The sequence below is a fragment of the Garra rufa genome, chromosome 18, assembly GCF_049309525.1.
Source record: "Garra rufa chromosome 18, GarRuf1.0, whole genome shotgun sequence".
NCBI lineage: Eukaryota > Metazoa > Chordata > Actinopteri > Cypriniformes > Cyprinidae > Garra > Garra rufa.
This window is the reverse complement of record NC_133378.1, coordinates 38,330,719-38,340,428: the sequence shown is the minus strand read 5'-3', so window position 1 is coordinate 38,340,428 and position 9,710 is coordinate 38,330,719. Positions and strand designations below refer to the sequence as shown.

Genomic DNA, 9,710 nt, shown 5'->3' with positions numbered 1-9,710 from the left:
ATGCATATGTACTAAGCTAGTTAGAGTGTCAACAAATCGTCTCTGTTCCACTCAGAAACGCTCCGTTGTTTTTGAGCGTGATTCCTTGAATTTTAATATTATTTGAACGGGTCAGTCGTTTATTGTTATTTTACAAGAGCCATACCCGATGTAGAAGTGTTTCTGTGGGTTTACACTAACGCGAGGGCAGGCTTTGAGCTTTTGTGACGACAGCACTGCAGGCGTATATTACAAGCTGTTGGTGCGTGTGTGTATGTATTTTTGCAGAATTTGTTTTGTTTGAGGCAGATTCCTCGAGTTCAGCTGCAGTTCTCCGTGAATATGGCGCTTGTTTGGAGCAATATACTCATACTTGTGTTTGCGGCGCACTTTGTAGGTGAGTAACTTTTACATTTAAATTTAGATCGCTCCATTATAATCAACAAATTATGTGGCTCACCACACCGCTATTCAAGTCAGTTTATTACGGAAAATATTTTATCTACACACATTATGGTTGAATGGATGACTGTTCATTTCACTGGTTATGTTTTTAAATAACTTTAAACAGCCTAAGGTCTAGTTTGATGGTTAATATGTCAACTGGTCAAGCTTAAGACCATTAAACTAGTACCGTACTGTATTAATTGACAGGTTGGGTCATTTAATTTAAGCAATCCTTTATTTCTAATTATGTATAAGCAATTGAAAGGTCGAAAATACATACTGTGGATTCATATAGGCATACATAAACATTAAGGTTATACTGTACAAGTTATAAATCTAGTGGGTGGAGATGTTTTCTTGCACATACCTTAGAGACGTTTAAAATAGATTTCCTGCCACATTGTATAATATCTTAAAGTTACAGGTAGCTACTGCACAGTTTACATTCAATACTCTGAATTATAAGTAGCATCATTGGTAATTGATTTAATAACAAGCATATGCTATTTTCAGTATGACAGCCAATGTGCATAATAACTAAAACTGTTGAGCTAAATGATATAACAACATTTTGGTTCACTGTTATTTTTGTTGTTGTTGAGCTGTGCTTTGAAACTATCATTTTCAGTGCCTCAAAGATATAAGTCCCAATGTGGTGAACCAGCAAAATATCCCGACAAGCTTCTGCACCCCAGATATCGCCACAAAACTGTGTTCAATGACCAAGAGAGAGTGTCTTATATATGTGCCCAAGGTTACGCACTGACACAAGGAAGTAAAGTATCACTTTGTGATAGAGGACGCTGGACACCCTTGAGCATGAAATGCCAAAGTAAGATGCATCTGTTTGTCTATGTCTCTAAAATATCACTTTTATTCTTTCATTGTGCTTCACTTGTTCATATTTTCTTATTTATCCTCACAGAGAAAAAGTGCAATGCGCTTGGTGAGATAGAGAACGGGCAGTACTTTCGACAAGGACAATCATTTGGAGATAAAGCCATTGCTGTGTGCAATAAAGGGTACTGAAACTGTTTTTTTTTATGTTTAGAATCAGTAAAAACATAGTTATGTGATTATAAATGGGGCAGACTATTTGTTTGTTTTGACTTGGTTCAGCATCCTTATTGATTGACCGATTAAGTCAAGGACAATTCAAATGTGTATTTTCAAATGGTCTGGTAAATACATTTTTCCTCATCCAATTTGTGCTAGATCTTCCTCTACTAAATAGTTTATTAAAGCAGGTCAATAATGTATGTCGTTTTGCTTTTGTTTTCACATGCAGATATGCTTTGAGAGGAGAAGGAGTGCGTATGTGTACGGAAAAAGGTTGGAATGGGACAGACCCCATCTGTGAGGGTGAGTTTTAACCCTTTGTCATGTAAAAATCACCACAAAAATTTACCTTTAACACTCCAAAGTTTGTAATGGTCACAACCACATGCTCATCAAAATACAATCTTATTTTCTGAAAAACACAAACTGGAAAAGTATAACGCAGGAGCTGTTTCAACTGACCCGCACAGTTTATTAAGAGGATTGTATGGCAGTAAATCCCTTTAATCTACTGTGTACATTTTCTAATACCTGTAGAAAGTAATCTGGCTTTGCAGGGTAATATCGCCATCTGGTGTTTGCTTTTTGTAAGTGATCATCAAAATCATGTTTTAAATTCTTAGTCTAAGCCCTGATTTAAACTCTACTTCTTGCTCCAATTATGCATTTCAAGAGATATAAAGAATTAATGCAGCTGGCACTAGATGTTAATTCAACGACAAATGTGTTGGATTCCAGCATTGGCCAGATGTTGAATTGTGGTTTGAAATGAAAACTGGGTTGATGTCAAAAACCAATGTTGGATTTACTTAAACCTCCAACGCTAATTAAAATTGGGTTGATGTCAAAACCCAGTGTTGCATTTATATCAAATTCCATTATTGGACAGATGTTGAGTTTTTGTTAGAAATATAAATGGGTTGATGTCAAAACCCAGTGTTGGCTTAAATGTCAACGTCCAGCATTGGACAGACGTTGCATTTTGGTTAGCAAAAAAATATGGTTGATGTCAAAATTCAACATTGGATTTAGAGAAAATTCCACCATTGGACAGATGTTGAGTTTTGGTTAGAAATAAAAAATGGGTTGATATTCAAACTTAACGTTGGCTTAATGTCAACCTCCAACATTTGATAGATGTTGCATTTTGGTTTGGAAAAATATGGTTGACATTAAAACTCAATGTTGGATTTACTTAAACTTCCACCATTGGACAGATGTTGAGTTTTAATTCAAAATGAAAATTAGTTTGATGTCAAAACCCAGCGTTGAATTTTTATGACCTCCCATCATTGGACAGATGTTTTGTTTTGGTTGGAAATAAAAAAATAAAATAAGTTGATGTCAGAACTCAGTAGATATTAAAACCTACTGTTGGCTTAATGTCAACCTCCAACATTGGACGGATGTGGCATTTTGGTTAAAAAAAAATTTGGTTGACATCAAAACCTGATGTTGAATTTACTTAAACTCCCACCATTGGACAAATATTGAGTTTTAATTCAAAATGAAAATTGGTTTGATGTCAAAACCCAGTGTTGGATTTATAAGACCCTACTATCATTGGACAGATGTTAAGTTTTGATTGGAAACCCGATGTCAGCTTAATGTCAACCTCCCATATTGGACAAACGTCATAATTTTAGTTAGAAAAAAACATTGTTGACTCAATGTTACATTTATATAACTTTCCGTATTTGGGCAGATGTTGAGTTTTGGTTGGAAATAAAAAATAATGGGTTGATGTCAACCACCAGCATTGGACAGGCATTGCATTTTGTTTAGAAAAAAATATGGTTGACGTCAAAACTCAACGTTAAATTAACATAAACTTCCACCACTGGACAAATGTTGACTTTTGATTTAAAATTAAAATCGGGTTGATGTCAAAACCCAACGCTGGATTTATATCAACTTCCATCATTGGACAAACATTGAGTTTTGGTTGGAAATTAAAGTTGGGTTGACATCAAAAGCCAACAGCGGCTTAAAGCCAACCTCCAACATTGGACGGACGTCACAATTTGGTTCGAAAAAATAACACACGGTTGACATCAAAACACAGTGCTGGATTTATATCAACTTCCATCATTTGACAGACATTGACTTTTGGTTGGAAATGAAAATTGAGTTGACGTCAAAGCTCAGCATTTGCTTAAATGTCAACCTCCAGCATTGAACAGACATTGCATTTTGCTTAGAAAAAATATGGTTGACACCAAAAGTCAATGCTGGATTTACTTCCACTACTGGACAGATGTTGACTTTTGATTCAAAATAAAAAATCAGGTTTATGTCAAAACTGAGCATTGGATATACAGTAAAGCAACTTCCACCACTGGACAGACGCTGAGCTATGGTTGGAAATAAAAATTGGGTTGACGTCAAAATTCAATGTTGGCTTACTGTCACATTTTAAAATTGGACGGATATCATGTTTTGGTTAGAAAAAAAATAGCAGCAAAATATCAACATGTAATGATGTAATAATCTAACATCGGACATTATTGATATGATATTACTATTGTAAGCAATTAGCAATTTTTATTTAACCTAGCAAATTAATAAAAAGTGAAAAAGTAGTACTTGATAGGTATATCTTATATTATTTCTATTACCCCAGAGATGCTCTTATAGTTTTAGAGACATTTTTTGTTGTTTTTGTTTTTCATTAAAAATGTTCTACTCTCTCTGTGACCTTTATTTAAAAGAAAGTTCATGTATATGCATGTTTTTGCATGAGTTGCATCTCTCAGTGTGTTTCTTTCTACTTCTGATCTCAAAAGGCAAGGTTTCAGTGGCTTTGCTCCCAAGAAGTGCTATTCCTGAGACATGTCCTGCTCCTAATTTGGGAAAAAGTGGTACAGTGAAAGAGCAAAAGTCTGATTATGTGCCGGGAGAGTCCATATCTGTCACCTGCAGTGAAGGATTCATGGGATCTGGAGTTTTCACGTGTCATGCAAATTCAAAATGGCACCCAAAGGAGCCAAAGTGTCAACGTAAGTACAGATGATGTTTTGGGAATCGTTGTATCACCACAAAAGCTGAAAATCTTCAATATTGATTCATTTCAACCTGATAGTATTAACACCTTCAAAATTTGATCCTGATGAAGAAGAACATATTCCTGAACAATTTCATGAACCCTTCGGATTGAAACTTTAAACCTTGAATCTCACATAAAGACACATGCTCAGGATAAAAAAAAAAAGTCTGCATGCATACCTACACTCTTAAAAATAAAGGTCTTCAAAAGGTTCTTCAAGCGATGCCATAGAACCATTTTTGGTTCCGCAAAGAACCATTTAGTCAAAGGTTCTTTAAAGAACCATTTCTTGTTTACCTTTTCATAATCTGAAGAACCTTATTTGCCACAAAGAACCTTTTGTGTTCTCCAGATGTTATTTTTAAGAGTGCACGACTGCTACTTATATTGTTTCATGATAAATTAAAGCAATAAGAATAATTTGTACCTTGTTCATGTTCAGTGATCACCTGTTCAGCGCCGACTGTGGCAAATGGAAGGATAACATCTGGATCTAAGGTGTACAAACACGAAGACACTGTAACTGTCATCTGTAATGATGGCTTTGATCTGATTGGCCCAGCACAGGTCGCATGTGGAGCAGACGGCCAATGGCAGGCCTTGCCTGAGTGTCAACCTAAAAGGACTTCAGGTACTGATGTGTGCATTATTGTTCAGAATGAGATATATGGATAGATGTAAATAAACACATATTAATTGAGTGCTGTCTTATCTCATGCATATTTAATACAGCTTGGTTCTCCCACAGGTAAATGTGGTCCAGCTCCATCACACCCTCAAGCTTTCCCCAGAGACGATTCCCCAATGCTGAAAGAGTATTCATCCGGTGATCGCCTTCGCTACAAATGCAGTGTGGGATACGTGCGGACCAGTGGAAGTACCAGTATACGCTGCGAAAATGGCCGATGGACAAACCTGCAGCTCCAGTGTGAAAGTATGCTTGAGGATTTTTAACTACATTTGCTAAAACTTTCTATATTGAAGGATCTAAGCATTCTTATTAGCAAAGAGAGCAACTATACATACATTTGTGTTGCTTTCTTTGATTAACTTATAATCAATTATATAATAATTTGTGACCACAAAACCAGTCATAAGGGCCAATTTTTTTAAATTTATATTTATACATCATCTGAAAGCTGAAGAAATAGGCTTTTCATTGACGTATGGTTTGTTAGGACAATATTTGGCCGAGATGCAACAATTTGAAAATCTGGAATCTGAGTGTGCAAAAAAAAAATCGCCTTTAAAATTGTGCAAATTAAGTTCTAAGCAATGCATATTACTAATCAGAAATAAAGTTTTATATATTTATGGTAGGAAATGTACAAAATACTCTTATGGGACATGATCTTTAGTTATATCCTAATGATTTTTGGCATAAAAGAAGAATTGATCATTTCGACCCATACAATGTATTGTTGGTTATTGCTACAAATATACCCATGCTACTTAAGACTGGTTTTGCGGTCCAGGGTCACATTTATCATTTAATTATTCCATTAATTAATATAATAATGTATCACATATAATTTATAATCACATATGATATAATTTTCCATCCTCTTGCAATGCTTGAACTGCAAAAAATTATTTTCTTCCTCAGTATTTATGAGGGAAAATATCTAAACATTCTTAAATCAAGATGAGAAGATCAAAATGACTTAATGACTTAAAATGATATTAAATCTTGTTTTTTTTTTTTTTTTTTTTTTTGAAAAATGTATCACAATTAAGTGACTTTATGATTAAAACAAGACAACAAATATCTAAAAATGGGGTCAGAAGAACAAATGTAAAAAAATATATATTTTACATTTTAAATTTAATTAAAAAAGGTTAAATGTGATTTTTAAACAAGTGTTTTTTTACCCTTTTGGCAGACATTTTGTCTTGTTTTACATGTAAAACAGCATTTTGATGCATTTTTCAGAAAACTAGACTTAATATCAATAAGTCATTTTGCTTCTCAAGTAATTGTGTTTTAATTTAGGAATGTTTAAATATTTATATTGGAAAACAAGACAAAAATGCTGAAGAAAAAAAAAAGTTTTTGCAGTGTGTTGTTAAATCTTATGAGTTAGAAATGAGAGAAAATAAATGTCCTTTTTTTAAGGTTATTAACATCATCGGATAATGTTGTGGAGCAGTATTTTTATTTTTCAGTAATTTTTGACACAATAACACTTGTTTGATTTATGCTGGTCAGGCAAAGTCAGACTTATATTATTTGATAAACCCTGCTCATGTAATCCATCACTTCATCTCCACTGATAGGAGACAGTTAATGACAGTTTTGGATAGTAGAAAAATGTGATTTGTTGGAAGAATCTAATAATATGTTTATATCAAAAGGGAAGAAATGCGGATCTGCTGGAGAGATTTCCTATGGCAAGTTTGAGTACACAGGTGTGTCATTTGGAGATTCAGCTACAGCCAGCTGTCGAGAAGGGTGAGATATAGCAGCAGATATAATACACATGTGCATTCTCAGTTCTGTTTTAGATGTTGATAATTTTGTTCCTTCATCAGATTTGGAGAAATGTAGCAATATATCACGTGCTCACCAGTGGATCCTCTGCAGTGAATGGGTGCTAAAATAGCTGATAAAATTGTTTTTTTTTTAACTGCTCTCATTAGGTATGAGCTGATAGGCCAAAAAGTGCGGATCTGCCGGGATGGAGGCTGGGACGGAAGGAACCCTGTGTGTGAACGTACGACTGTATTTTGTATAAGCTTGACTTCAAATATTGCAAACCAAATGCCTATGGATTTAGCTTGCTATTATACATAGACACTGCAACCTACACTGATCTCATAGATGGATGTTACGTGTGTGTTTTGCAGCTGTGCACTGTCCTCCACCTCCAGAGGTCAAGGGTGCTGAGATGTCCGACCTCATATATGACTATGTTCCCCTCGGTCAGGCAGTGTCCTATCGCTGCCGTACTGGAGCTCTGATTGGTGCGAGAGAAATTTACTGCACCAAGAGTGGCACCTGGAGCGCACCTCCACCTGAGTGCAAAGGTATGCATATAAAGAATGCATGTGGTCAGTATTGGGCTACGACTATGTAGATGTGTATTTCAAGATATTTTAGGTTTCAGGTGGGTCAAATGTTGACATACACATTGCAGAATCTCCAAAATGTTAATTATTTTACCAAAATAAGAGGGATCATACAAAATCCATGTTATTTTTTAATTTAGTACTGACCTGAATAAGATATTTCACATAAAAGACGTGATCACAAGTCCACAAGAGAAAATGATAGTTGAATTTATAAAAACGACCCTGTTCAAAAGTTTGCATATGCTTGATTCCTAATACTGTGTTGTTACCTGAATGATCCACAGCTGTGGGTTTTTTAGTGATAGTTGTTCATGTGTCCCTTGTTCGTCCTGAACAGTTAAACTGCCTGCTGTTCTTCAGAAAAGTTCTTACGTTCCACAAATTCTTTGGTTTTTCAGCATTTTTGTGTATTTGAACCCTATCCAACAATGACTGTACGATTTTGAGATCCATCTTTTCACACTGAGTACAACTGAGGGACTCATATGCAACTATTACAGAAGGTTCAAACACTCACTGATGCTTCAGAAAGAAACCTGATGCATTAAGAGCCAGTGGGTGAAAACTTTTGAACAGAATGAAGATGTGTACATTCTTCTTATTTTGCCTAAATATCATATTTTTTTCATTTAGTACTGCCTTTCAGAGACTACAGAAGATAGTTACATGCTTCTCAGAAGACAAAGTAAGTTAAATTTACCCTGATCTTCAAATTCCAAAAGTTTTCACCCCCAGCTCCTAATGCATTGTGTTTCCTTTTGGAGCATCAGTGAGTGTTTGAACCTTCTGTAATAGTTGCATGTGAGTCCCTCAGTTGTCCTCAGTGTGAAAAGATGGATCTCAAAATCATACAGTCATTGTTGGAAGGGTTTAAATACACAAAAATGCTGAAAAAAACCCCAAAGAATTTAGACCTAAAATATTTTTCTGAGGAACAGTGGGCAGTTTAACTGTTCAGGACAAACAAGGGACTCATGAACAACTATCACTAAACAAAAAACATCTGTGGATCATTCAGGTAACAATCAATTGTATGTAAACGTTTGAACGGGGTCATTTTTATAACTTCAACTTATTTTCTGTTCTGGACTATATGCAAACGTCTTTTATGGGTAAGATCTTATTTAGGTCAGTACTAAATAAAAAATAACATGCATTGTATGATCTCTCTTATTTTGGTAAAATAATTAACATTTTGCAGATTCTGCAAGGTGTATATAAACTTTTGACTTTAACTGTGTAGATAGATGGATGGATAAAACATATTTTTGTCAAATATTGCTGTCAAAAATTTACATTAGTATATTCTCTCAAATTAATTGTCAGACTTGAATACATAAATGAATTAACAGGCTTTTCCTGTGCTTTTCAGACATAGTGTGTCCTAACCCACATGTGCCTGGTGGATCAAGAATGAGGGGTTTTAGAGCGGTCTATAAATATGGGAACACAGTGACAATCGCCTGCAATCCTGGTTTAAGGCTTGTAGGAGAGAGTTTTGTCACCTGTGGCCAAGATGGGAAATGGACACCAAACCTTCCAGAATGTGTGTAGAAATCTGCACACGGAGCAATGAAACAAACAAATACTCAACTGAAAGAAACAACGCAGCTGGCTGTCTCAAAGTCTTAACGAAGCCTATTTCTTTTCACTGTATTTCATTAAAGCGAGCGGAAACTATTTAGTATTTACTGGGGCTATTTATTGATGCAAAAGAAGCACTCTGATTTATTTTGAACAATTCATATTTTATACATTATCTGTTGATTTAAAGCATTATGGATACTATTTTTATAGCTTGTTTTCTTTGTCTTTAATTAAGTAAAAAAGAGAAAGAACACTGTTAATAAATGAGCTTGGATATTTAATCAGCACTAAACTGGCTATTTAAATGTTAAATTAAAACTGGATATTTCATCTGTGATAAAGTACTGTCATTTACCCTACACTCTTACAATAAAAAAAATGAAAAATGTTAAGCGTTTGAATTTTTTTTTTCATCAGTATTTCAATAAAAAATATAAATAAAAACGTAATTGCCTCGCCGATTTTGTAGATTTATAATATTGATAATTATTTTAGTATTTCTTATTTAATATGTGTTAAC

The 9,710-nt window shown here is 34.7% G+C and overlaps 1 protein-coding gene across 1 annotated transcript; it reads left to right on the top strand.

The window, feature by feature from the left end:
* The first annotated feature begins 217 nt into the window (after window positions 1-217).
* On the top strand, window positions 218-9,582 carry LOC141291208 (C4b-binding protein alpha chain). The gene is made up of 11 exons (XM_073823378.1): window positions 218-376; window positions 1,055-1,258; window positions 1,352-1,448; window positions 1,715-1,788; window positions 4,272-4,484; window positions 4,974-5,162; window positions 5,280-5,465; window positions 6,887-6,983; window positions 7,172-7,245; window positions 7,379-7,558; window positions 8,976-9,582. Exons 1-11 carry the CDS (start codon window positions 322-324, stop codon window positions 9,155-9,157), a joined length of 1,551 nt encoding a protein of 516 aa, XP_073679479.1. The 5' UTR covers window positions 218-321; the 3' UTR covers window positions 9,158-9,582.
* Window positions 9,583-9,710: the final 128 nt, after the last annotated feature.

Coding starts and splice junctions, on each gene's coding strand:
- LOC141291208 (XM_073823378.1), top strand. CDS start 322: ATGGCGCTTGTTTGGAGCAATATACTCATACTTGTGTTTGCGGCGCAC. Junction 1,789..4,271: donor GACAGACCCCATCTGTGAGG/GTGAGTTTTAAC, acceptor TGATCTCAAAAG/GCAAGGTTTCAGTGGCTTTG. Junction 5,466..6,886: donor CCTGCAGCTCCAGTGTGAAA/GTATGCTTGAGG, acceptor TTATATCAAAAG/GGAAGAAATGCGGATCTGCT.